The 26458-nt window shown below is 53.0% G+C and overlaps 10 protein-coding genes across 10 annotated transcripts; 7 read left to right on the forward strand and 3 right to left on the reverse strand.

Moving 5' to 3' along the window:
• Positions 1-50: 50 nt before the first annotated feature.
• CONPUDRAFT_161605 (uncharacterized protein) lies at positions 51-746 on the forward strand (the record flags this gene model as incomplete). Its single annotated transcript, XM_007765427.1, has 2 exons — positions 51-572; positions 634-746. The coding sequence occupies exons 1-2, from the start codon at positions 59-61 to the stop codon at positions 744-746; spliced, it is 627 nt and encodes a 208-aa protein (XP_007763617.1). The 5' UTR covers positions 51-58.
• Positions 747-2161: 1415 nt separating this feature from the next.
• CONPUDRAFT_115923 (mitochondrial carrier) lies at positions 2162-6958 on the forward strand. The gene is made up of 19 exons (XM_007765428.1): positions 2162-2334; positions 2391-2555; positions 2605-2616; positions 2666-2690; positions 2768-2878; positions 2929-2972; positions 3029-3175; positions 3230-3343; positions 3399-3425; positions 3477-3646; positions 3695-4143; positions 4197-4549; positions 4604-4727; positions 4780-4887; positions 4946-5143; positions 5189-5465; positions 5521-5832; positions 5890-5974; positions 6028-6958. The coding sequence occupies exons 1-11, from the start codon at positions 2257-2259 to the stop codon at positions 3759-3761; spliced, it is 960 nt and encodes a 319-aa protein (XP_007763618.1). The 5' UTR covers positions 2162-2256; the 3' UTR covers positions 3762-4143; positions 4197-4549; positions 4604-4727; positions 4780-4887; positions 4946-5143; positions 5189-5465; positions 5521-5832; positions 5890-5974; positions 6028-6958.
• A 1128-nt stretch (positions 6959-8086) lies between these two features.
• CONPUDRAFT_115928 (uncharacterized protein) lies at positions 8087-10394 on the forward strand (the record flags this gene model as incomplete). Its single annotated transcript, XM_007765429.1, has 13 exons — positions 8087-8104; positions 8175-8631; positions 8679-8746; positions 8806-8878; positions 8933-9003; positions 9061-9078; positions 9135-9182; positions 9240-9671; positions 9728-9792; positions 9843-9878; positions 9934-10105; positions 10161-10244; positions 10281-10394. Exons 2-13 carry the CDS (start codon positions 8301-8303, stop codon positions 10392-10394), a joined length of 1512 nt encoding a protein of 503 aa, XP_007763619.1. The 5' UTR covers positions 8087-8104; positions 8175-8300.
• An 8-nt stretch (positions 10395-10402) lies between these two features.
• CONPUDRAFT_141283 (UDP-N-acetylglucosamine diphosphorylase) lies at positions 10403-12386 on the reverse strand. Its single transcript, XM_007765430.1, has 2 exons — positions 11611-12386; positions 10403-11553 (listed from the first exon to the last, which is right to left on the reverse strand). Exons 1-2 carry the CDS (start codon positions 12206-12208, stop codon positions 10673-10675), a joined length of 1479 nt encoding a protein of 492 aa, XP_007763620.1. The 5' UTR covers positions 12209-12386; the 3' UTR covers positions 10403-10672.
• Positions 12387-12500: 114 nt separating this feature from the next.
• CONPUDRAFT_161610 (glycoside hydrolase family 5 protein) lies at positions 12501-14900 on the forward strand. Its single transcript, XM_007765431.1, has 7 exons — positions 12501-13326; positions 13379-13542; positions 13600-13767; positions 13818-13964; positions 14018-14092; positions 14151-14298; positions 14350-14900. The coding sequence occupies exons 1-7, from the start codon at positions 13192-13194 to the stop codon at positions 14767-14769; spliced, it is 1257 nt and encodes a 418-aa protein (XP_007763621.1). The 5' UTR covers positions 12501-13191; the 3' UTR covers positions 14770-14900.
• An 863-nt stretch (positions 14901-15763) lies between these two features.
• CONPUDRAFT_96105 (glycoside hydrolase family 5 protein) lies at positions 15764-17869 on the forward strand. Its single transcript, XM_007765432.1, has 8 exons — positions 15764-15796; positions 15854-16047; positions 16112-16275; positions 16421-16588; positions 16720-16866; positions 16943-17017; positions 17081-17231; positions 17284-17869. Exons 2-8 carry the CDS (start codon positions 15916-15918, stop codon positions 17701-17703), a joined length of 1257 nt encoding a protein of 418 aa, XP_007763622.1. The 5' UTR covers positions 15764-15796; positions 15854-15915; the 3' UTR covers positions 17704-17869.
• A 76-nt stretch (positions 17870-17945) lies between these two features.
• Positions 17946-20147, reverse strand: CONPUDRAFT_86918 (uncharacterized protein; the record flags this gene model as incomplete). The annotated part of the gene is made up of 4 exons (XM_007765379.1): positions 17946-18469; positions 18523-19327; positions 19377-19583; positions 20106-20147. 4 exons carry the CDS (start codon positions 20145-20147, stop codon positions 17946-17948), a joined length of 1578 nt encoding a protein of 525 aa, XP_007763569.1.
• A 975-nt stretch (positions 20148-21122) lies between these two features.
• On the reverse strand, positions 21123-22233 carry CONPUDRAFT_96110 (uncharacterized protein). Its single transcript, XM_007765433.1, has one exon. It carries the CDS (start codon positions 22164-22166, stop codon positions 21150-21152), a length of 1017 nt encoding a protein of 338 aa, XP_007763623.1. The 5' UTR covers positions 22167-22233; the 3' UTR covers positions 21123-21149.
• A 146-nt stretch (positions 22234-22379) lies between these two features.
• CONPUDRAFT_69334 (NAF1-domain-containing protein) lies at positions 22380-24290 on the forward strand (the record flags this gene model as incomplete). The annotated part of the gene is made up of 4 exons (XM_007764513.1): positions 22380-22591; positions 22639-23047; positions 23108-23367; positions 23423-24290. The coding sequence occupies 4 exons, from the start codon at positions 22380-22382 to the stop codon at positions 24288-24290; spliced, it is 1749 nt and encodes a 582-aa protein (XP_007762703.1).
• Positions 24291-24940: 650 nt separating this feature from the next.
• On the forward strand, positions 24941-26326 carry CONPUDRAFT_115945 (ribonuclease T2). The gene is made up of 5 exons (XM_007765434.1): positions 24941-25330; positions 25389-25538; positions 25593-25640; positions 25701-25970; positions 26028-26326. Exons 1-5 carry the CDS (start codon positions 25166-25168, stop codon positions 26187-26189), a joined length of 795 nt encoding a protein of 264 aa, XP_007763624.1. The 5' UTR covers positions 24941-25165; the 3' UTR covers positions 26190-26326.
• Positions 26327-26458: the final 132 nt, after the last annotated feature.

Raw genomic sequence — 26458 nt, forward strand, 5'->3', positions numbered from 1 at the left:
ATAGCTTTTATTGTTGTACTCACACTCACTTCCCATGTACGCTGGTCCCCCTTCCACCATGGACCAGTTCCCGAACGAAATATGGGACGCTATCTTCCGAGAACTGGTCAGCCAAGCAGACCTGGCCCGCGTCATCCGAACCTGCAAGAAGTTCTACGCTATCGGAATTCGCGTTCTCCACCGTCATATCGTTTGGCTGGATCCTGCACGTTTCACTGCCAGCCTTGACTTCATCCAGAGAAACCCTACTCTTCATTCGATCCCGCGCTCCCTGAAGCTCGGGGTCTCCCTCAACTATGACTGCTTCCGTCATAAAACACGTCCATCTCGCGAGCCCTTCCATGCCTTGCATCTTTCCAATGACCTCGATGCTCACGACGATGCATTCTTCGCCGATGCAAACCCGTTCTTTGCTTGGGGCCAGGATCATCATCCTGTGGTCGAGAACCACTCACCTGTACCGGGCCCTTCACATCATGAGCCAGGTCCTTTCAATTATCCGGGTGCGCAAGCGCTTTTCAACGGGTTTGATCCCGCTGCTTTGACGAATGTGCACTCCTGGTCGGATGGGCGTATCCCTATGTTTACAGCCCACAAAGAACAGTATCATCAGCTTCTTCACTGTATCTATAGCTTCACTGCAGTCCAAGATTTACATTTCGAAGACATGGCACTTCCTCCGGAGTACTACACCATCATTTGCCACTTCCCCCATCTTCGTCGCCTCCACATTGAGCACTGCGTAGTTCCCCGTCACCAGTATCTGCAGGCTACTCCACCCAATACAACTCTCCCTCTCAGAGAGCTAACGCTTTTAGATCTAAAAGGGTACCGAGACGACATTGAGAAAGTTTGCTCCCTCTCATTGTCTCCGCAACTAAATTATCTTCGATTCGATTTTACCGCTTATCACGCCTTTAAGATATATGCAACTGATGCTGCAGGCGGCATGGGTTCGCCCCAGAACTTACAAACCGTGGATGCTGCCTTTCCGAATCAAAAAAGCTGGCCGAATAACCAAGTGCAAGCAGAAGCTGAAACAATAATTCCCTTCCAAGCGTTTCTGACTTCTTGCAAGTCGATCACTCGGCTTCACATCAGGAATTATATTCCTTTCCTGATACTCCCTTCGGATGCACTTCCGTTTCTTCAAGTATTAACAGGGCCTCTGGTCGTCGTGCCCACCGTGATCCGCAATGCCTCGAGGCCCCTGCGAACCATTGACGTTCGTGAGCCCACGGTTTCCATTCGCCATCTTTTGATGGGGATTTCCGAGATTGCAAGGAGCCACCCGGATCTGCATGACTTCAGACTATATCTGCATCATTGGGACGACGAAGTCATCTACGCAATAGTCCAACACTTCCCAAAGCTGCGGAATTTATTGATTCGGTTCAGAGAAGGCAGACCACATGAGGTACAGCACCCTTGCCAGAGTCAAGAACTTTCTTACATGCTAAATTCGACATAAAAGGATTTCTTGGTTAGCTTAGGTGCACGGTTCCTATGTCAACTCCAAGACCTGGAAAGCGTGCAAATCCACCAGGCGATCTACCCCCCTCAGAAATCTAGTCACTACCAGGTACCCCTCATTGCTCATTACCTGACAAGCGATACAGAGAGCCACGACGTGGAAATGGATGACGAGAAGTGCACGAACATCTCTCTCCCAAAAGAAGATGAAGCGACTCTACTGGAGATCGTACATGCTTGGAATAGGCCATGTCCACGCCTGCGAGAAGTCGGCTTAGTTCCTGGCTTTGTATGGCGGAGGACCGATGAAAAAGACCCTTGGTGCAAGAGAACGTACCACTTTGTCGATCAACGGAGAGCGCTCGACTAATTCGAACGGGTGCGACAACACAATATGTTTGCCAGCGCCCGGCCAAAACCAATTTAAGGCCGAGATGATGGAAGATGACGAAATTTGGATCCGGTTTCAAGTGTAAAATATTATGTTATACGAGTATCGGTCAAGAACAGTGCATGTAGCATATGCGGAATAACCGTGAATTTTATGTAACCTGTTGAAAGTTGAAGTCCTTGCACACTATGTACACTTACAGCGAGGCATAAACGGACCGAAGGGAGGTTATAGAAGCTATATCGGGGGCAAGCTCGGAGGTGTCAAAGAGTCTTTGACACAGCACGTTTCGTTTGCCGGGCAAAGGATCCGCGGCCGAAAGATCGAGGCTCAAATTGTAGTCTCATAAGCCTGCCGACGCTCACTCTGCTCATCCCAGTGCTCCTTTGTCCATGGCTTCTCCAGCTCCTCGCCGCCCTTTGTCGACACCCGAGAGCTTCCTCTGCGGAGGTCTCGCAGCATGTCTAGCAGTGAGTAACCCACAGACGTCTTACGCGTTATCGTCACATTGACCCCCCTGCATCAGGTCACAGTCTCAAATCCGGCTGAAGTTGCCAAGACGCGTATGCAGCTACAAGGAGAACTCGCAAAGGGTGGTGGCAAGAAGGTCTACAAGAACGCCATAGATGTGCTCACTAAAACGTGGAAGCACGAGGGTGTCCGAGGTATACAGAGAGGTCTCGGTATGGCGGTATGTTCTCGGCCGTGTCTCGACTTTCTTGCACTAACTGTTGCAGTAGTACATGTATCAGGTGAGTAGAAGGCAGGGCTTAAGCAACAAAATGCTCACGTTATTCCTAGATACTGCTCAATGGATCGCGTTTAGGTGAAATATACGCTCCCTCAATCTCTTTGCGTGCTCGCTACTGGTTTTCTCTTTTTCTGACGTATCCTGTCAATCAGGCTTTTACGAACCAGTTCGGCAGACCTTCAACTCCATGATAGGGCGGCCTGTATCTGAACTGATACCATTTACCTCCATTGCTGCTGGTGCTACGAGCGGCGCGGTTGGCGGTACGTTCTATAGCCCACGCGTTTACCGGCGTGCTAATTCCTCGCACTAGCTGCTCTCGGCAATCCGCTGTTCCTCATCAAGGCGCGCATGCAGGTGCGCGTGTCCCCCCAATCATGTGCTAACTGTCAGCTCATACCCGTTCCTTGCAGGCGTATTCTCCGGCGTTCCCGGTCGGTACCCAGCATTATTACCGGAATTCCTTCAATGCGCTCTCGACGGTATGGCGGACCGAAGGGTTCCGAGGCCTCGTTCGCGGGATAGATGCTGCTATCCTGCGGACATCAATGGGATCATCGGTAAGCCACGCTCAATCGTTACCCAAGGTCAAGGCCAACAGCTCGGCTATTTAGGTCCAACTGCCAACATACAACTGGACTAAAAACCAGCTTGTGACTAATGGTGTACTACCCGACAAGAGCATATGGACATACCTGGCTAGTAGCTCTGTGTCAGGTATATGTGTGGTAAGTGAAAGGTAATTGATCTTCTGCTTTCGACGCCTCATTTTACTCTGTACAGTGCATAGTCATGCAGCCAGCTGATACGGTACGTTGAAACCATGTTGGGGCCGTGAGCGAATTTCTGACACCTTTAAAGGCCCTCACACGGATGTATAACCAACCGACCATCAAAGGGCCCGATGGGCGGCTAATCGGAACGCTTTACAAGAACCCGATAGACTGCTTGTGGAAAACCGTGAAGACCGAAGGTGTCTTCGGATGGTACAAAGGATCTACCGCTCATTTCCTGCGGATAGCCCCACACACGTATGTCTGGTTTTTTCTCCATATTTGCACAGCTGACCCGGAGAGTAGAATTATTACCCTGACCGCTAACGATATCATTCTTGGTTTATACAAGTCGCTAAGCCATACTTACTAGATGCTTACTTAGAGTTTTCATGCCTTTCCTTGAACTGGATGACAAACATATTATCTTACTCTAGACTCTAGTGTACAGCGGCAAGTCCTAATAGCATATTTCTTGCACCATACTCCGACACATATCTCCGCTGGATGTCATCGGAACAATCATGAACGATACACTGAAGTGCATGACGAATTTTTACTTATACATACCGGTACAATAGAGTTGGTTACCATAAGTTAGGCCGTTGGCGTGATATGGAATTCTGTTCATATCATTTCCTGCTACTACTGGGAATGTTCCTCCAGCGAGTATTTTTGCGAGTTGTCAGGAAGATCTCGGCACCTGGCTCGCAGCCCATCCATGCCGAGGGCTGCGAGGGGAAAAGGTTTGTGACCTGTGCATAGTCAGTGACCAAAGCCCTGCGTTACCTCAATACACTATGCTCACAAGGAACTTTTGACCCGGGGTAAACGTCCCAGAATTAGAGCCTTCCGAGGTGCTTAGGCTAAGCACGTCCCATACCGTCACTTGAGCCGTCCGATTCGCAGGTCGCCGTTCCGTCCGTGCATCTCGCATGACTACGATTCTAAAGTTGCGAACGTCTCGAGGCGGACATAAACTTCGCAGCTCGCGCTCAATTTCTTCAGGTGCCAGATCGTCCTCGCGTTTGTAGGCATTGCGAAGGTGACGCGCAAGCCAACCAGCTTCGGAGCGACTTGCGCTTGAGAGAACGCCTTTCGCAGCTTGGGCGTCTTCGAGTAAGGAGTCGTACAGCGAGTCTATACTGTCAGGCGGCGAATCTGTTGGCAGTAATGAGCAATGTTCTGATCAGTATTAGGAAACTAGTGACTGACCATCGCCTCTTGGATTGAACTGTGGGCCTGCCTTTTGTTCCAGACGTTCCGCGTAGGTCAAACGTAGATCCTGCTGCCGGCGATGCGCGTCCCATAGTTTCGATGCCTCGCGCTCTCGTTTGGCCTTAGATGGAGGAATGTGAAATCTCTTTCGCTTCTCCATGCATCCTACGCACCTTCCATCGTTCCCGTACAGCGTTCTCCTCTTTCCCATTCATGACGCCAGAACTTCGTTTTCTCCCTTGTTCGTCCTCTAGAGACTCGATATATGCGACCGGATAAGCCTACAAATGCATGCAAATATATAAGACAGCGAGCATGAGCCCTCAGCGCAGATCGTACCTTTACGACCTCCATGGTCATGGCGGCCACCGCACCCCCGTCTGCTGTGAGGCTGTTCAGGGAAAACAGGTGCATGCCTCCACAAAACCCCAGCTTGGCATGCCAAGGTGCTAGATGGGTTGAGTTACCGCTGATGATGAGTGTATTAGAGCTGTAGGCCTCCAAAATCTCGCAAGGCTCTTTTTTCTCCGAGGATAACTGCGGTATATTAGTATCTGCCCTTGGATAAGACCAAGAGCTTACTCTGGCGCCAGAGATGGCAAGCTTACGGCCCACCCTTATCTTCCCTTTACGAACGGCTCGCGCAAGAGGCCCATCCAAGGGCGCTCTTAACCTGTACCATCCATCCGTAAGTTCGAGTTCAGGCTCCCCTTCGGTCAGTAGGCCGCTTTCATCTCGGGTTCGCTCAGGCCAAATGATGGCAGATACACAAAGCACCATAGGCAACGCCGCGGGAGCGTCCTGAGTCGTGATCAGCCGAAGGGCTGGACGTGAAGCACTGTTCAAATCACGCTCATACCTATAACCCAAGGTAAGATCAACAAGGGGGTATTAACAAATGGATAAGCACCCACTTGTACATGAGCTGGCGGATGATCTCCGGCCAACACCAGCGTTTCTTATGCGGGTTCGCCTCTGTCTCTGGGTCTAGCGCCACCATCCCTGCAACCTTCCACAAGATGAGCGACCAGTGATTCTTCACCCACTCTTTTGTCGCCAAAGAGCAGCCGCGGACGTGAAGTTCCCTGAGCGCGGCCTCGTAACCCACTTGCTCCTCCGAGGATAAAGACAGATCCTCTTCAGCCCCGGTAGTAGAGCATTCTGGGTTGTGGAAGGAATAGAACAAGGCAGTTTCAGGAGTGATCTGGCTCAGCCCTGCAATATCGCTGTATATATGGGTCATAGTCAATGGTAGGGTATATGTGGTGGAAGAACACACTCACACTCCCATGTCCTCATAGTCCCCCACCGTATACTTTTGAGGCTGAAGTTGAGACGAGGCTAGGCTCTTCCTGTCGGGTATCGGCGCTGCATTGCTCCGTTCAGATTCAATGCGAGCCAAACGCTAATGCATGACCCACTAAGATCGAAAATCTTCCGCATAGCTTTCACCGGTGTTTTGGGCGCATCCACGTGCTTCACTGGTGTAAACGGTGGCGGCTTGAATCGAGGAGCCTTTAAAGGTGTATGTTGGGAAGATGCAATGCCCATATTTACATTCTTCGCCTCCAAAACTGCCCTTCCTGGCTGTCCTGAATGCAGACCTTGTTTGAACGGCGTCACGAACTTTCGTGCAGGCGTGCCACGGGCGTTGCGTGGTGTCAAGCCCAAGGTTCTATCTGCACTTGTAGATGGTGGTATGTTCTGAACAAGTGCAGCAGAAGCAGGACGGATTGGAGTCGATGGTGGAAGACTGAACGACGATGCTGAGGCAAAGCCACCTTTAAGAGTAGGATTCAAAAGTGAGCTGACATGTCCCGGTCGAGCTACGGCAGCTTTGATCAGTGGTGACCTGAATGGCTTGGGATTCCCAGGTATGCTTGCGCCCATGCTAAGAGACTGAGTGCTTTTCCCGGGGTGAGAGCGTATAGGTGTTGGTGTATCCGGCACGGCAGCCAGGGGGACCATTCTCGCCGAAGAGAACGGTGCTTGAGATGCACGCAGAGGAGTTGCAACGGGGATTTCGGGTGACGGCACGTTTTCGTCAAGATTGTCGCAGTCTTGTTCTTCCTGCCACTGCTTCATCTTCTGTTGAGCTTTACGAAGAGCTTCCTCAGATGGTGCCATAATGCCTTTGCCTTTGGCGCTAGTGAAGCCTGTAGACAGCCCTGCAGGCGTTCCAGTGGCTAATGCTGAAGCCGATGAGAACCCAGACACCGTTGAGTTGGCAGACCGAAATCCTGTGACCGCTGGTAGAGGACCTGAGTCAAACCAAGCGGAGTGATCCATCTCCGGCGGTACTTCCGGTGAGGGAGAACGGCTACCTGTGTCTTTGAATGTGTGTTTGAGTGTAGATGCAGATTGAAACGGGGTGAACTGCAGGCCAGCAGCACTCGGGCCACTGTGCGATGGTGGGTCATGGAAGGGAGAGGTATCTCTGAGAGAAGCAGCAGTCTGAAAGGCAGGAGCGGGAAGCATCGATGATGCTTTGTGGAAGAGCAATTGAGTGGGGGAAGCATCCACTGTCGTCCCATGATCGTTGGCGGAAGCTGCTGACACGAAGCCTATGGGTCCACCTTGTGAGGCGAATGGATTGTCATCTGATCGTTGAGAGAGAAATTGCTCTGCAGATGTATTGATTCTCTTAGTTGTTGAGGAGATAGGCTGTTGTGAGAGGATTGCCTCGAAGGCGTCGATTGCTTGTATGTCGTCCTGACTAAGGTCGCCAATCTGTTCGTCATATGTCGGAGACGAAAGACGCATACGCTTGCGAGCGGGCGAAAGAGACGTATCTAGTTGATTAGAGGTAAGTATACAGTCACTAGGGTAGCATATACTCACCTCTGCTACCCATGTTGTGTATATGCGGTCCCTACACCGTCGACGGTCGTAACTGTAGACGGCGCGCGGGCGTGCGATTCATTCAACGCGTCGCGGCTTAGTCACGTGTAGATTGAGTGTCGAGATCTCGACATTTGGACACTGCGCCAACCTTAGCGCCGTGGCTCGCCTCAAGTTTCTCATTGGCTTCTCACTGCATCTCCCAGTGATCTCAAGGCACAATGTTGTGGCCACTCAAGCTCTTCATGACTTTGAACTTATTACTTATGACCATACTTGACATATATGAAACCTCATCTGTTTGATCCTGTGCGGATCGCCGGTGGCTTTGCAATGTCATAACTTGTTTTGTTAAGGTTTACTACTGCAGCTTGCGATAAGTCTCGCGTGTATGGTGAACAGAGAGTTAGTGATACAATTATCTATGACTACTATGTCCTACAATCCAGCGATGTACTTATTCGGCCAGTATCAGACGACTTTCTTGACGACGTATGCATTATAATCGGAGGCGAGCAATATTGGTATTCTTGCATGCCCGATCGGCCATTACATACACGCACCCATAAACTTAGTGCTCTCCGTCATCGCTGACAGCTCACCTCCAACTACTCCCCGCCAACGCTTTCGACAATTACAGAGCGCAAACCGTGAGCAGTAGGTAAGATTCACCGAGTGCGCCGCTCGCCAGCAGAACTTCTCAGGTTACACACACTACCTCTGTCAGGCTAGTGCCAGTGCCAATTTGTAGCACGCTCCACATACGATCGGCTTCACCAGCCTCGTTTGTCAGACACCACCTGCATCTTGCTCTCGGACTCTACTCCTTGCGTCTGGGTCCCCGTCCTTCAACATGAGCATGATGAATGGCACGAGCTCGGGTCCAACCACGCGTCCTGCTAAACCTCCTCCTACCGGGCCCGCACCACCTGCACCATCTATGGCACCGCCGGCACCGCCGATACATACACAGTCTACACATCCGGCAAGTCGCCTTCCCCAAGCTGGACCGCCGCCTCCTGCCAACGGCAGTCATGTCCACCAGCACAACCATGCCGCCCAGAAGGGCAAGAAGAGAGCAGACGCGCCCGTCGATCCCGCCACTATGTATGAAACGCTCAAGAATCGCATTGCGGCACTGGAGGAGGAGGAGACGATTGAGGAAGAAGAGGAAAGGCGGTTCGGTATGTGCCTACGGAGTGTGTATCAGGCATCACTTACACCATCCCAGCTGAGGAGGCCGTTAAATCCGTCAGAGGGCTTGATGACAGCGCCATGCATTCAAAGTATATCGAGCTGGTGTGTGGTCGTACCGATGTGGTCATACCTCGGTCCACTAAGAGGAAGTACGGTTTTAGTTTGCAGAACTGAAACGAATGGAGCGTGACCATTCCAAAGAGAAGCAGAAACTAGTCAAGGACAAGGACGCAGGTGTGTTGTGCTACGAATTACACATGTTTTGAGTCCTAGATTTTCATTGTGAAGCCAAGGGACAGCTAACTAAGGCCAACCAGACCAAGACCAAGATGGAGAACCTTGCCCGCGAGCTCCAGAAGGTTGCCACCCAGCTTAATAAAAGCGACAGAAATCACTGACACGCTTGCATTCCTTAGGATAATAAGAGGCTACGGGTACGCTGGTATATTATAATGCGGAGATACATATTTCTGAAATCTATTGTGACCAGGAAGATAGCAAGCGGTTATCCCAGTGTGTTGAGGACGCACAAGACGAGGTATGGACATTTCCCGTACCTCCATAATAAAAGCAACGCTGAACCTGTCATCCTTAGATTCTACAGATGAAGAACGACATGGCGAAACGCGCCGACAAAGCCAAATTGCAGGATCTCAAATACCGTGAGATGCCCGACATCGTCGTCAAAGTCGTGTGTCGCTACCGCGCCGAGCTCTTCTTCAAGATCTCGCGCAAGACGAAGTTCGGGCGCCTCTTCGGCGCATGGACGGACCGCATGGAGTTCATCGGGAAGAACCTCCGCGACCTCAAGAACGGCAGTGTCAATGGGATCGTCAGGTCGGACTCGATGCAAATCGCTAACCCGAAAGACCCATCGGCCACGTCCACCATGCAGTTCATTTTCACACACAATGGGCGTTCCTTGGATGGTGACTCAACACCCGAGGAGCAGGGGGTGGAAGACGGGGATGAGATATTAGCTGTTGAGCTCATGGATTTAACCGAGGGCCCAGCGTTGGAGGAATTTGTGAGTCCCATCTTGTGCAAAACGGTGCACAGTTCTAAGCGACCCCCTCATTCTAGCCAGAAGAGCTCCCCGAAATCAAGCGTCATAAGCTTCATAAAGCTTGGATTGATAATCCTATGGAGTGAGCAATGATCGTTATCCTCGATCATTCCACTAAGCCTTATTCTGTAGAGCTAGACGAACATTAGAGGAGATCTTTGACGGGGTGTAAGTGCCATCTACTTCAGCATATCAAGCATCCACAAATACTTACACTCGACAGCGTGCGGGAGCGCCTCAAGGAGGTATTGCGGCAGTATGAACTGCGCGAGCGACATTTTGAGTGTGTGATACGCTCAAAAGAGCTCGAGGTCCTCCTCTCGCGCGCTCGCGCTGCTGAACAAAAGCAGCTCGCAGACGGCGAGAAGAAACGTGCTGAAAAACTTGATGACGAGGTACGGTTAAATCCCTATTGTGTACAGGCCTGCCTTATTTCCTGCCCGTTTGCAGACCCAGCGCATACGAAAAGAGCTTGAAGACTCTCAGAATGGACAAACACTACTCATTGACAAGCTCATAACGTGCTGTAAAGAGGTAAGCATACACGTCTTCTGGTCTACTTCTCCTTAGGTCATTCGCTTTTACCAGCCAAATGCGGAACGCACGCAGCGGCTCTTCGCCTCGCTGCGAGAAGAGCTTGAAAGGCGAGGAGCCAAAATCTCTGAAAGCACCAACGGCGGGTAACATCAGGCCCCTTCCAGCATTATCTCGTAGTTGGTAGGTACACGAAATTCAGACTTTTTTGCCAGAGACTTCTCTTGAATAAACCGTGTCCTAACTAATGGTAGAGTACATGCTACCTAATCAAAGTCCCCGAACATTGTGAATGCAAGCTCGATTGGCCAAAATTAAGTATCCGATAAAGCGTACTAAGGGTATACGTAGATTTGAAGTGGTACCCAAATTGTCCATCACTGTCGTTAACCGTCCAAAGTAAAATAGTCTATTGGAAAATATTTGAGTTAGAGGAGCGCGTCCAGCTCTTCCACGCTGCTTGCAATGCCAGATTTGGTAAAGGTCTTCCCCTTCACATGCTCGAGACCCTCGCCCGCGTAGGAGACGAGCGGCGAGACCTCAATTTCAACGCCATCTTTCACGGTCGCGCCAGCCTCAACTAGGAATCGCTTGTGCTGTGCAAGCAGGTCCCGTCGGCTGGTGTCTGGGTCGTCGGAGCCAGTGCCAGGAGCGTTCTTGAGGGGACTGAACTCCTCTTTACGAGTAACTTCGAGTACGGCAAAGCGCTCAGTGAAGGGGAAAACGTCAAACACAAACATCTCGAACTTCATGCCATTGGGCTTGCTAGGCTTGTTGAGCTCGCCGGTCTGGAGGTCGACATAAGGGATCTTCTTGCGCGCAATGTGGAAAGCGAAGTCGTCTTCAAAGGCCTCAACAGCCTTGAGGAAGTTCAAGGTGTAGAAGTGGTTTACAATGTTGCCGGCGTTGAATGCGAGTTCGCCAGACTCGTTGCGCCTCTCAGCTTGCTCCTTGGATATTTCGGAGTACTCGACGACGCTGAACTTGTCGCCACGGCGAGCAAGAACGCCAACAGACTCGGTGGGCGAGGCTTTGGGTACGACCTTAGCCGCGCAATCGACCTGCTTGTGGATACAGCAGCCAATGAAGACAGGATCGGCGACCTTGACGAGGCAGTTGTCGACACAATAACAGTGGATGTAGCGGATCTTGCGCTGTTCAAGGTCGGAGAGGACGGAACGCGTATCCGAGGGCGATAGAGGCGCGCGTGTGGCTGCATAAAGGCCGCCGTTACCATCGGGCGCGACAGCAACGTGCGAGGGTGAATCGAGCATGATCTTGCCCTCCATGGTCATACAGGGAAGGGTACCTTCAAACACGTGTGGGTCAGCCTCTCAAAAGATGAGAAAACACGCCAATCGCGTACCTTGCTCGAAAAAGACGACATTCTTGGAGGTGAGACCGAAATACTTGTTCTTCGTGAAGAAGGCCTCCGTGTCGGCACGAGTGGGACCGCTAGTCATGACATACCACGGGATGATGACAGACCCAGCGGGGCGTTTGCACTCCTTCTCTGCGACTGTCTGGAGACGCGCAATACGCTCAGCCTGAAGCTGGAAAAGGGTCTTGTGGGAGGGGAGGCCAATATCGTAGCAACCCTTGGGCGCGGAACTGCCCAATCGGGTGCCTTGCCCGCCTGCGAGCAGAAGGACGGCAACTTCTCCCCGAGAAATGGCCTCCAGACCCGTCCGCCGCCATGCTTGTTCGTTGTCTGGGTGATGAACGACGGACTCGCAGGCATCCATTGGGAGAGGCTCAATGGGATCTGCGACGTGCTTGGGATCGTTATCTTCCTTCTCAGTGCCGACTGCCTTCTTGTAGATCCTATTGACGCGATCGACATCGATGCTCTCGAGTTGACGGACGAGAGAGGCGCGATCCTGTTCTGAGAGCTTGTCCCAGAAGGTGAAGAGGTGGTCCTGGCCGGCGGCCTTGTACTTGTTGCGAATGGCGTCGACAGACATGGTTGATATTAGAGTAGGGCGGGTTAGCGTAAGTGGGAGTGGGCTGAAGGTAAAGGGCAAGGATGAATGAGCTCAAGTGAAAGTCAATGACCTGCAGGTTGAGAAACGGCCAACTTATATTTGGGCCATGCGATGTGCCATTCCAAAGCCCGCGACACACCCGAGACGGTTACGTTGTTAGACCCATAGCCTGGCATAGCCACCTGGCAGCGCTCCCCTCTACCGGCGCGCCTTGCCCGTGTCAGTGCGGTCTGGAATGGCCTCAACTTGTCGTGTTCGCCTCAGAAGAACGGCCATGCCAAACATCCGATTCCACCCTGTCTCCTTCTATTCATCCACCTAAGCGCACCTGGCCGCAGGCGAACGCACGCACCGCAGTTCTGGACAGCTGACACCCTTGCAATTCGGCGACCTCCGTCATGTGAAGGTCCATTGATTCGTTCATGCACCCCAGTTTATACGCTTTATTTGTGTCTGTCTATATTGGCGCCTATTCCAACTAAGACGTCAAAGACTCGTCAAAGTCGTTCAGAAGCGAGTATTACCTCCGCATTAGCATAGCATGACATCCCTTCTGTAGATCTCTGGCCACCCCTCCGTTTTCATCCCGGACTTAGACACCCTCGCATACACCCTTGCCATACCGCCTATCAATCGTCACTAAAGGTCAGGTGCAATGTTTCTGCCAAGAAGAGGAAGTAGACCATCTGGACGCCATATGCACTCTACGCACCCTAGTGGACCCCAACCGACACCTTCATGAGCGCCATCCTCATTTCGAAGCGGTAATAACGGCACTAGTGGGCACGTGAAACAGAAATCCCACTCCATCCACCAAAGTGGTAGACCAATCTGGATACCTTTGGTGTCACGCTCCTGTTCGCATCCCAAATCAGCTATATAAATCACCTTCCTGCGAAGCCCCCTTACTCGCTCAAGGACTCTTACCATCCCCGCCTGTCTCTTCTCTCCTCAGAGACATTATGCGCGATCGTCTCCGCTCTCTCCTGCTCGGAGCTCTTGCAGTTCTTCCCCTCTCGACGGCATTCTCCCCGGGCTTCCCTTATGGCTCAGAGAAAGTACGCGGTGTCAACCTTGGCGGTTGGCTCGTTCTCGAGGTTAGTACTACGCGTCTTCGCCTTGCTGTTCACCATTGACGCGTCTTTGTAGCCTTGGATCACCCCCAGCTTATTTGACGATACGGGTAACAACGCCATCGTTGATGAATGGACTTTCGGTCAATACCAGGACTATAACAATGCCCATGGCACACTTGTGAACCACTGGAACACGTGGATCACAGAAGATGACTTTGCTCAGATTGCTGCTGCTGGGTTGGTCTTTCATTATCCCATCAACACCTGCAATTCCTTACTGATTGCGCCTCTTAGCCTGAACCACGTGCGCCTGCCGATCGGTTACTGGGCCTTCGACGTTGGTCCCGGGGAGCCGTACATTACGGGCCAGCTTCCCTACCTTCAGAAGGCAATTCAGTGGGCGGCAAACCACAACTTGAAGCTCATCGTTGACCTTCATGGAGCCCCTGGGAGTCAAAATGGGTGGGTTCAGGTTTATGTACATGACTGTTCCGCTCTGATATCACTTCTAGATACGATAACTCTGGTCATCGGATTAATTATCCGGGGTGGCAGTCCAACCAGACCAATATCGATCGTACCGACGCCATTATCAAGACAATTGTCTCCATGGTTGATGGTCAGACGGGCACCGTGCCTATCATTGCACCTTTGAACGAGTACGTGCTTTTGGTCACCTGCAGAGGTCTTGTGATCTCACGTTCTGTACCAGACCGGCGGGATACGATGGCGATGCGATCCTGTCAGCAGCGAAGCAGTACTGGCTGGATTCGTACGGGAACATCAGGTAGAGCGCGCATGTGATATCAAAGCTGTTACTTGTCATGCTGACCGTATCCTGTCAGATATCCCCCAGGTGTTGCACCAACGAACACCGTGGAGCTCATTCATGACTGCTTCCAGCCGCTTAGCTACTGGAAAGGATGGCAGACCGGTTCCAGCTTCCAGGGAGTGGCGATGGACACCCACATTTACCAAATGTTTAGTGATCAGGTGGGTTATTGTCTTCTCCTTCTGACAGCATGACGTCAACTCTGGCTGTAGAACAACGCGCTTAGCTATCAGGGTCACATCAACCAAGCATGCGGTCAAGCTTCCTCATTGTCAGGATTCGATTTGTGGCTCATTGTTGGCGAGTGGACACCCGCGGCAACGGACTGTGCTAAATACCTGAACGGGCGCGGCGTCGGTTCCCGGTACGACGGCTCATACGCCGGATCTCCGGGAGTGGGTAGTTGCAACGGCCTGACTGGCAGTGGCTCTACGTTCTCTTCGTCATACAAGACGTTCTTGCGTCAGTTCTGGGAAGCGCAGGTGATCAGCTACGAGAAGGGTGGTCAGGGATGGATCCAGTGGACATGGAAAGCTGAGGATGCGGATGAGTGGACATACCAGGCAGGTCTCAAGTACGGATGGATACCCTCGAACCCGACAGCCTACAAGTACCCGAACATCTGCGGTTAATTGATTTTGTGCCTCTTGTTCCAATTTTATCTACTACACACAACATTTTCATGTCCGTTACGAACCCTTCCAACATGACTTTCTGTTCGAAAACGATGTTTTACTATAATTAGTATAGCCTCTTATACCACGTCTTTTTCGGTACTACTAGGTACTACTGATGTCAAGAAGCCGGCGGTAAGGCGATATGTGGAAGCTCGTCTCACGAGATCTCAGAATGGACAAAATGAGACAAATGACACTAGTACTCACTATAAATCCGCCGACTAGTACTTACGGTACTGTGCGCACGCATTGTTATTATTGCGTTGAAAATTCATCTGTGATGTAGTGTTCCGGATATTTGCGCTGTTGACTGCTGTTGTGCTTGAACGTAAACAGGACACATAGAGGTGAGTGTGGCTCTGTGGCTCTGTGACGATCTGCCACTGCCATTTGCTGATTTGCCAATCGAGCAACACAATCTCATGACCGAGATGAGCTGAACGGCAGCCGTTGTCTGTACGTGATTATCACGTTCCATAATCGTCAGCTGTCGGATTTGTCCTCTGTGGTGCCTATCGCCAGAAGGTGGAGACCTGGAGCCTCGATGGTTGTGCCCCGACGGCCAACATCGGCTGGCGAATTTGAACACGAGCTAGCCATCTAACCTGTTTTTGTCAAGATTAACACCTTCGCCACCACGGATCCGTAGATCCTACGTGGTACAGCCGCAGAGCGGTGCGGTCGTCCGGTCTTGTCCGGTGGGTACTTACTGGTCTGTACTGGTCCAGGGGCAGAGCAAGGCCTCCGAATTCGAACAAAACCAAGGACCGGGATGAGCGTTGTACACGTGCAAGGAGGAAATCGTGCTCTGATTGGCGGCTATTCCGAGGACGCGTCTGCGGTTGGAGGAACGACATCACCGCCGTCTTCAATTGCATCTCACATCTTGCAATCTTGCACCGCTGCATCTCGCATCCCGCGTGTCTAGATTTGATTTTAAATTGACGATGGAATAACCACCTGTTGACCACCCTCAGCCAGAGTGAGACGAACAAAACTCCGAACGTATATATACCAACGTTGTCTGTCTCCCGTTCAGACAACATTCTAGTTTCACCTGCTGCTCCCTCTCTTCCGGTTTTGCAGGTGCTGACTTCCTTCATGCACTCATTAGCCAAGCTCGCTCTTTTTGGCCTTGCTGCCGTTCGCCAAGCGTGCGCGATTTCGCCAGGTTTTCCGTACGGAAGCGAGAAAGTGCGCGGTGTCAACCTTGGCGGTTGGCTCGTCCTCGAGGTAAGCACGCCCTGCTATACTAATTCACAGCCGCTAAACAAGCGAAATCTTATGCCCCTCATAGCCCTGGATCACGCCCAGTCTTTTCGATAACACGGGCAATGATGCCATCGTTGACGAGTGGACCTTTGGTGAATACCAGAACTATGACACTGCACTCGGCGTACTCCAGAACCACTGGAACACATGGATCACCGAGTCTGACTTTGCCGCCATTGCTGCTGCAGGGTATGCACATCCCTTTCTTTCCTCATCGTTTCAACGTTCGCCGCCCATGCTATTATTGCGCTGTGCCTCGATTCGAATATTCTAATCACGTTCTATTTTTGCTCGCACCACCTTTAACCCTATCCGCCAATCTGCTTCTCCTCAGGTTGAATCATGTGCGAGTTCCGATCGGCTATTGGGCGTTCGAAGTCGGTCCTGGCGAGCCCTACATTCAAGGCCAGCTTCCGTACCTCCAGAATGCGGTCACCTGGGCCGGCCAAAACGGCCTCAAGGTCATCGTTGACCTTCACGGGGCCCCAGGCAGCCAGAACGGGTCAGTGTTGTCTCTTCACGCGATTGTCCCTGTCGTGTGGCGCATCGGAGAGTGACCGCTCATTTAACTGCGTTTCATGGCTTGTTCTTTGGTGCCGCGGCAATACTGATCCACCGGTACATTATTTACAGGTATGACAACAGCGGTCACCGGATACCCTACCCCGAGTGGCAGTCGAATCAGACGAATGTGCAGCGCACGGACGCGATTATCAAGCAGCTGGAAGGCATGTTCGAAAGTCAGACCAATGTTGTGTCAATTATAGCGCCCCTAAACGAGTAAGTGGCCCCTTTCTGTTCCTGTATCGATAGGGGCTATTGCGAAAGCACGAACCTAATGCTTCATTCTTTCCAGACCTGCGGGTTATGACGGTGATCAGATCCTCAGTGTCGTCCGGCAGTACTGGTACGACTCGTATGGGAACATCAGGTGCGTCCGCGGAGAAAGCCCCATTGCGCAGTGCGCGTTTTTTTCTTAGACGCTCCAACGCAGATATCCATACGGCACCTCGCAGCAGAGCAACACCATTGAGCTCATCCATGACGCGTTCCAGCCGCTGAGCTACTGGACGGGGTTCATGACGCCCCCAAATTACCAGGGCGTTGCCATGGACACTCACATATACCAGGTGTTCTCCGACGCCGTGAGTCCCATCGCGTGAATGCTTGGGGCAAACAAGTTAAACTTTACAACAGGACGTCGCGATGACCTGGCCCCAACATATTAGCGCTGCATGCGCAGAGCAGTCTGCCCTTTCTGGATTCGATCTCTGGCTCATCGTCGGAGAATGGTCGACTTCCCCGACGGATTGCGCGACGTACCTTAATGGGCGGGGCGTCGGGTCGCGGTACGACGGCACGTACTCTGGGTCGACGTATGTCGGGAGCTGCACCGGGCTCACCGGCTCGGCGAGCACGTTCAGCGCGGCGTATAAGACTTTCCTCCGTCAGTTCTGGGAGGCACAGGTGATCTCCTACGAAGCCGCTGCGGACGGGTGGGTTATGTGGGCGTGGAAGACCGAGAGCGCGGACGAGTGGTCATACTCTGCTGGACTGCAGAACGGGTGGATTCCTCAGAACCCGACCGACCTCGAGTATCCCAGCATCTGCGGTTAGCAGGTTTACGCATCCAAGTCGAGGGCCTTGTATATGATTGGACGAACCTTAACGTATCATTTCCTGACCTTCCCTTTGTCGTATTCACGATCTTGACGAATCTTGTCTCTCATTCTATCTAACTTTTGCATATACCTAGCGCAAATTGTATTAGGTCCTATCAGACGTGCAATTACTAAGAACAAGCATGTTCAAAATACATGCGTGATATCATATATAGAGTGCCCAAGACAAGCGAGCTTCTACGCGCATGCGAGGCCATACTTTCGCAATATTGGCTTGTAGTCTTGCAGCTCGGCGCGGCCCATCGTAACGATCGACGCGTTGTTGCTTGTCTGCGGACCGAACAGGCGGTTCGCGACACGCGTGATCATCTCTGGGGTGACTTTGTCAATCTCAGCCGTCATGTCCGTGACGGGGATCTTGCGGCCGTGAACGAGGATCTGGCGCCCGAGGTCTTCCACTTCGACGGAGCGACTTTCGAGTGCCATCATGAGACTCGACTTGAGCTGGTTCTTAGCGCGCGCGAGCTCCGTTGCGGGCACCGGCGAGTACATGAGCAGGCTGAGCTGATGTGCAAGATGGGGGAGGATCTGAGAAGGGGTGTTGCCACGCTGGCCGGGCGCGGAGGGGACGAAGGAGGCGAAGAGGCCGAAGAGGGAGCTGTCGGAGTAGATGTGATGGAAAGAGGCGCAGTGGTCTATTTGCGGGAAATGGTTGAGGATGTGGGTGTATAGTCGCGAGTACATGCCCTTTCCGGGGCCACCTGCAAGGAGCTGTGAGCTTGAAGAGAATATGTTTATTGTAAGACAAAAATACCTGCTGAGAAACTGCCGCCGCCGCCGAGTAGAACTTGCATGGTTGCGAGAGCATAGATGTCGTCATCGTGTATTCCAACACCCTCGTAGGACAAGTATAGGTGATCAAACTCTAGTGACATGTTTGGAACATGTCGGTAGCCACCGACATATGTCGCCTTGTTACCTAGCAAAAGGTCGCTCTCTACTCCTGCTGCGGGCTGGGAGCCTGAAACAAGGTATGACGAAGCAGCGCGAGTGAGGGATTTGTATAGCGAAGGGGAAGATGAGGGGAGTAAATGCGGGGGAACGGATTGTGAGGGAGGAACAGCGGTCCGTGAAGTCTGGGCGGGAATAGAAGTTGGCTTTATCGAGGAGAAGTGTTTGTCCACGAGCTCTACAAGCTCTTCGTGTGCCATACCGGCGCCTGCGATAACCATGCGCTCGGGCCTATACCAGTCAGCGAGACACTGTTTGAGGAGATTCCCGTCAATGGCGTCGACACGGTCCTCGGGGCACAGCAAGGGTGCACCGAGAGTACGGCCGCCGTATGCAACCTCGTGGAGGATTTCTGGAGCAATCATCTCGGGCTTTGCGCTGAGTTCACGAATCTCGTAGAGGCAGGCGTCCCGCTGTGCCTCGATTTCCTCCGGAAGAAAGGATGGGTTGAGAACAGTGTCTGCTATGAGATCGAGAGCGAGAGGAGTGCCTTTGTGGAAATGGGAGGATTGGTACATGATGGACTCGCGTGCGGACGAGCAGAGGATCTGGCCGCCTAGACGGTCCATTGCAGTAGACATATCTTCGCCTGTCCGAGTGCCGGTGGTCTGTGGTATGTTCAAGAAAACGATATAGATACATAGGCTCGCTACGCACTTTGAAAGCCATCCTGTCAAGGAAGTGACTGACACCCGACGTTGTAGCATCTTCATATCGAGAGCCTGCGTCAATGTACAAGCCGACGGACGAAAAATGGCCGGGTGTGCTCTCTGTCGCGACCCGCAGTTTGTTGGGGAGAGTTGTTATCTGGACTGGGGGCTGCAGGGCCTGGGAGTAGTTGCGACGACGAATAGCGTAGAGCAGCTAATAAATAACCCCTATTTACGACCACGCGTGTGTTCTCACGGGTGACCGGCGGACCGCGTCATTTTGGATTTCGGCGACCTGGAACGGGGAGAACACCCGGGAAATGGGAAAGGCGGCATATGCCGCCGTGGCGGCGCGGCGGCGCGGCGGCAGTGGCGGTGCACATACCTTCAACATTTCTTTGGACTCACACACACACTTTCTCCTTCCCGACTTCTCCTATGTAGTGAGCTCCTCAAGGCCCTAAGAAATGTATCACTGCGTCCAAAATCCTCAGAAGTAGGTGCTACTGCAAAAAGGGCGAAAAAGAAAGTCAAGGAGAACACCGTGATCGTATGTACTTTGTATTCGGCCTAGACGCTTCTTCCTTTCATGACAGACTTATAGGATGATGCACGATTGGCGTACTTTTTAACATGCAGGACTCATCTCACCACTCTTGTCGGAGACTGCATCGTACCGCTCGCCACACGAATACGGGCCAGGCCTCTCGCTACTTCTTGCAGGGACGCACCGAACCTTGGTGTTGATGACGGCCTTCAAGAGCATTTCCGGTGGCATGGTACAGAGTTACAATCCTTTGAGACGGAGCCGTATGAAGGGAGGATATTGTACTCACACAATCTTCCAGAGGGCGGGTCTGAATGCACAAAGCATATGAAGCTTTGTCTACTCGACTTTGCATAAGTAGCTTCCGCATACTTAGGTACGTTGTCAGACTACCCCGCTGGAGCCCATGTGAGAGCTGCATGAAAGAGGATGGAAACTGTGGACCTCTCGAAAGGTGTCCCTTCAAATAGCCCCTGAATACGCGTTGCCACAAGCGCGTCCCATCAATCTGTCGCGCCAAAAGGTACATTCCATGCGGAGTTCCTTGCGTCCATACGTTCTTGTCCGAACTCTGATCGTGAGTACCACCAAACTTCTGCTTCAGAACTTACCTCAGGTTGCTACAATGCATGATGGTGATAGACTCAGAGCATATGTTGCTATGCGGGCTCGTCTGGGTCAATGTCGATGATTAATGCCAATGAAGATGCATCCGAAAATGCGGGGCTTAGCACTATACAGGTGGTGTACGATAACGTAACTGAATCTGCGACCGCGATGTGCGCGCCAAACCTTGGTGTTGCCAGTGGTGTCTAGGATCACTTCCATAATCAGCACTCGATGCTGGATCCGTAGTCATAGGAAGTAGTTGTGGATATGTTTCAAGAGCGTGTGGATTTATGGATATGTCGAAACTTAGTGTAGGGATACAACGTTGGCGGATTCAAACACGCTCAGTCTTTGCTCTAGCACGCATAAGCGTGGCGGCGAGGCGACGCGCGGCGGTCACATCGTGGGATTTTTATTTTATACACCGCCACTGACGCCGCGCCGCCCAGCCTGCCGCCGCGACTTGCCGCCTTTCCCAGATCTCGGACTTTCTGGGAACGGGGGGCTTTGCATGGCCGGCGAATTCCAGACATTACTCAGTCCCCTCTGTTCTTTCCCGCCATGAAGAGGTCCGTCGCACTCGCCCAACGCGGCCATTCTAGATCTACTCTACACCTGATGAGTCTACTCTGACTCGCCGACAGTCCATCTCAGGAACTCGATCACCTCCACACCACTATCACCCCCAGAGACGCCGTGTGTTTGAGCCCAGTTGTCCAGCACTTGTCGCACGGTCGCGTCCTCGCCCATCATCGAGAACGGTTGCTCGTACAGCGCCATTCCCCCTTCTACTCCCTCTTCTTTCCTGATCGTTTGGGGTCCCATACCGACAATTTGGCGCGCAAGTGCGCGTTCGAGCTTCTCTCGCTCAGCTTGGGGTGCCGAAAGGAGTGCATTCCTGTACCCAAGGATCGCCAGTCCTCCCACACGTCCCTGCAGTCCACCACCTGCTCCTCCATGCGTGTACGCTCCAAGTCGAAGTCCGACAGCAGCTGTCGAGGGTGGCTGTGGCTGGGCCACTGTGGCGGCGCGTGCAAGCGCGACCTTCTCTCCGACCTTGGCAATCAACTCCTGGATAGCGCTTCCGACCGATGTGTTTGCGCCCGAGTTCGGGTCTGAGGCAGATAACAGTGGCGCATCTTTGAGCATGTCCAGGTTATATGATTGAATCAATGACGCGCTGTCCGATGGCTCAGCGAGGAACGCGGCCGTGTGGGCAATGTCCGCGGCCAGCTGCGTGAAGAGCGCGTTCCTCGCCACAAAGTCGGTCTCGCAGTTGAGCTCTACAAGTGCTGCACGTAACCCGCCAGTACCCGGCCCTCCTCCGTTGCTTTGTGGAGCATGTGCTCCTCCGGAAAGCACGCTGATGGTAACGAAACCTTCGCGCGCATCGCGGTCCGCGACTTTGGCAGCCTTCTTTGCACCTGACGCGGCAAGGTCTTTCTCGAGCCAGTCAAACGCGGCGTCGACGTCGTTGTTGGTCGCAGTGAGTGCCTCACGAGCTTTGGATATTGATACTTCTGTGCGCTTGCGAAGCTGACCGATGAGTTGGACGGAGGGTTTTACGGGAGCTGTCGAGTAGAGTCTAGGGGTGTTCAAAGACGACAGAAGGGCGCGGCGAGGGCAAAGAGTACGCAGCATGATTAACTAGAACGAGGAGTAGTGGTTAGGAACGCGTAGCAGTCGACTAGCGTTACGGTACTGTGTCTTTTAGTGGCGTATGTCGGCGGAGAATGTGGAGACAGGCCTCGGCCAAAATTTGCGGGGAGCACGTGCAAGTACGCCCCTTTCATATTCCGAGACCGCGCCGAAGACTTTTGTCAATCCATCCCCATCCTCTCTGCCTCACTTGCCATGGAGGCAGATTTCAAAGTCCCATCGTCAGTACCGCAGGACCTCCTTCTCATCCAAGAGCTTGTCGCTCTCCCAAAAACACAGACCAAGGAGCGGCCATCTGCCAACTCAAGCGACGATTCTATTGAAAGCTCAGGGAGCGAAGTCGACAGCGAGGATGAAGTCCAAGCAGACCTCTTAAAAGATGACGAGGAGATGCCCGGATCGGACCCGTACGCTCATATATTCACAGCTTTAATTGCCTACTAACAATCAACAGGTCTGATTCCTCAGACTCGGACTCGGATTCGGACGCAGACTCAGACAGCAATACCTCGATAGCTGCAGGCTCTGAGAAGGCTACCCACAAAGAAATTAAACGCGAGGACTCAGAGACCAAGCGTCCCAGAAAGGATGCCGACGACGATGACGAGGAAGCAGGCGATGCAGCACCGGCAGCATATGTGCACACTGTCAACGAGGTTGTCGAGCCAACTATTGTGGCTCCGGTGATCGAGAAAATTGGACCTGACGACCCTCTCGAGCTCCTCGGTCACATCTCACGCATAATAGGCAACGTCGTTATTATAGAGGGGACCACTGGCAAGCCCCTTTCTGCCGCCGCTAACCCTCGCACACTCGACGCTGAGACCCTGCTCGTGCTCGAAGATCGGTCAGTGCTCGGACATGTCAGTCTTTCCCCCTTGCTTCTTTGACATGACTTCATTCCGTTGCTCCCTTCGCCACAGATATATGAGACTTTTGGTCCCACGTCGGCACCGTTATACCAAGTCCGCTTCGGCTCAGCATTCCCGCTCGACCCAGCGCGCGTTTATATCGGGCGCGATGTATTCCACGTTCCTACGTGGAGTAACTTTGTCTTCATGGAGGCACTTCAACGCATGAAGGGCAGTGACGCGAGCAACATGCATGACGAAGAGCCTGCCGAGGACGAACTTGAGTTCTCCGATGATGAGCAGGAGGTCGCGGCACGGCGCGAGAGGAAAAAGTACGTCACACGTATCTGAACTCGCTCGTCTACTGAGTGATTCCTCTCTCAGTAGCAAAAGGGCTCGCTCAGCCTCCCTCTCGCGGCCTCACCGAGACGACAGCAGTGATATTCCAGCCTATAGTGCGAACCCGTATGACGCCCATGGCCCATATGATGACGGGTATGGGGTCGCAGGCCCATCACGGCCTCCCCCTATGCCTTACGACGACCCTTACGCTGAGAGCCCAACCGTTCAGGACGTTCAAACTGAGGACGTGCCCTCTGGCGGTAGCTTCGAGAACCGCGGGCCTTCGTCCTACAACGGTGCCGCCGGGCGACCACCACGCGGACGGGGCCGTGGTCGAGGGCGAGGGCGAGATGGGCCCGATATGCGTGGGCGAGATCGAGGTCGCGGCGGGCGACGACGGGGAAGCGGTCAGTACGGGGACCGAGGCCCAGGATGGGGCGGTGGTGACCGGATGGCAACGGCGCACCCACCGAAACATGAGACTTACGATCGACAGGTGTCGAATTCGTCGAGCTCACCTTCTGGGCTGCCCGCCACGAACGTGGCCATGGGACAGCAGCCCTATGAAAGTTACAATCATGGTTACAGCCAGTATGGCGGCCAGGGCTATCACAACGCGTCCGGTTATGGCCAACAGATGAACTTTGTGGAGCCGCACATCAATCCGCTCTTTGCAGCTGCTGCATTCGGGATGCCTGTTATGCCGGGGGCGAATATGAACGGTGGTGGGGGGTACATGCACCACCCCGGCCAGGCACAGCAGCAGCAGCAGCAGCAGTATAACGGCGGTCAGCAGTATGACAGCCAAGGATACTTCCATCAGACGGAAATGCAGAGACAAGGGCACGGAAGCGGAAATTGGGATCAGCAATGGACTCGCTCTGGAGAGCACGAGGATGCAGGTGGTCAGTAGCGCCTATGCGTCTACGTTGAAGCACACTGCGGCGTCACATCTACACTCACTATATCGGCGTTGCCCCTGTCCATGCGATAAAGATGCGCTTCTGGAAAATTTGGAAGGTCAGCTGGGACTTCCATTGGTCAAGCATATGATGGGCTACATATTTACGAACTTGTAGTACTCTGCGAACGTTGCAACGTTTGTCTGCCAATTTTTCCAGAACGTGCAGCTGATTTTGGCCACATTTGGAGAAAGCCCCTGTGCCCCTGAGCGCATCAGTGTCAACTCGAATCCGGTGGTATTTTATCTTCTGTCTGCACCCGCGTGCTCTGCCGATGTCCAACTCAGGTGGTGGCGACTAGTGGCAACTGGAGCTCTCAAATCGTCCACAATGTCGACCTACATCGGCACGTTTTCCGAGGACTTCTAACTCGAGATAATGCCTGACCGAAGAGTACTCTGATCTGCTCATCCATCGCTTCGCGCTACCGAAAGGACCAGCGGAGGCTAGCAGAGGCTAGCGTCGTCGACTTCGGAATCTTTGCAGTGCTTCTCATAACCGCATTGAACACCCTTACATCAGCATGCATGGGGAGCACCCCCGCGTGCTCCTCGCTAATTGTTGTATCTTGGCATATGCACTTTCTTCACAAATGCGCTGTCCCATCAACCATCTCGACGCACTTCCACATGGCCTCGCTCCAGATAACGGCCCAACGGCTCTCTGGTTCGCCCGAAGAACCCAGCCGCGGAAACGGCTTCTCTTCCATATACCCCCAAATCAGCGTTGCGATATGTCGTCACTCGTATAAAAGCCCGCTCGCAATCTACTGGCCTGTCCCAGCTGCCTGTGTCGCCTCATCTGCTCTAGCTGTCCACGAATCGCCATGTTGTCCTCTGCTATTCTGTTCTCCCTCCTCGCTCCTGCCCTCGCGTCCTCCCTCGACGCCAAATGGCTCTCCAAGCGTATCAGCTCTGGCTGCGCCACTGACGGTGCTGCTTCATGCTCGAACTCGACGACTGACGGCACCTGCTGTTACGAGGCACCTGGTGTAAGTTCTTACCATCTCGCCCTTCTAGCTTCACCATGCTGACATATCTTGTGCGCAGGGTCTCATCCTCCAGACCCAGTTCTGGGACACCGACGTGTCCGGTAGCCCTTCTGACTCGTGGACCATCCACGGTCTCTGGCCCGACAACTGCGACGGCACCTACCAGGAGAACTGCGACTCGTCTCGCGACTACAAGAACATCGGTGACGTACGCTGTCATAGATTTCACTCCTTCATGGCCAACGTATTGACATCTTTCTAGCTCCTGTCTGCCCAGGGCGCCAGTGACACGCTGGACTACATGAACCAGGTACGCTATCACTCCGCTTTTGAGTCCCGAGGGGCACACCACTCATCTCGCTATCGCTAGTACTGGCTCAACGACGATGGCTCCAGCGAGGAGCTCTGGGAGCACGAGTGGGCCACGCACGGCACGTGCTACAGCACCCTCGACCCGTCCTGCCTACCCTCCGGCTCTCCCACGGGCGCTGAGGCCGTCGCTTTCTTCGAGACGACCGTGAAGCTGTTCAAGACGCTCACGACGTACGACTGGCTTTCGCAGGCCAACATCACGCCCGACGACAGCCAGACCTACGAGCTCTCGGACATCATCGACGCGCTCAAGCAGGGCTCCGGTGGCGTACGTGATATTTCAATTTTGCGTAGTTGAATGTACGACAGCTAATCTTCTTTTTAGTACACCCCTGCTGTTGGCTGCAGCAGCGGTGCTCTGAACAGCATCAGCTGGTACTTCAACCTCAAGGGCTCGATCATCGACGGTGACTTTGTCGCCATCGACGCGACCGACGACTCGACGTGCTCCAGCAGTGGTATCAAGTACCCGCCCAAGAACAGCTAAGTGGGCGAACGGTCGCGGGCGCGGGCGTACACGAAAAACATACGAAGTGCACTGGCAATGTGAAGAATCCCGTGGTGCGGATTTGTATGTTGTACGGTCATAGTTACGCAACGTCAATACGAATACTACGAATTTTCATTTAAGAGTGAGAGTCCGGAGAGGTCGGTCAGTGGAAAAAGGGCATCTCTCATTCGGAGCTACGGATGGGTTAGATCAACATTGAGCATCCCGGCCCTTGTCACAAAGACTCAACAGTTCGAGGGGGATAA

Source organism: Coniophora puteana (genome assembly GCF_000271625.1).
Source record: "Coniophora puteana RWD-64-598 SS2 unplaced genomic scaffold CONPUscaffold_1, whole genome shotgun sequence".
Taxonomy (NCBI): domain Eukaryota; kingdom Fungi; phylum Basidiomycota; class Agaricomycetes; order Boletales; family Coniophoraceae; genus Coniophora; species Coniophora puteana.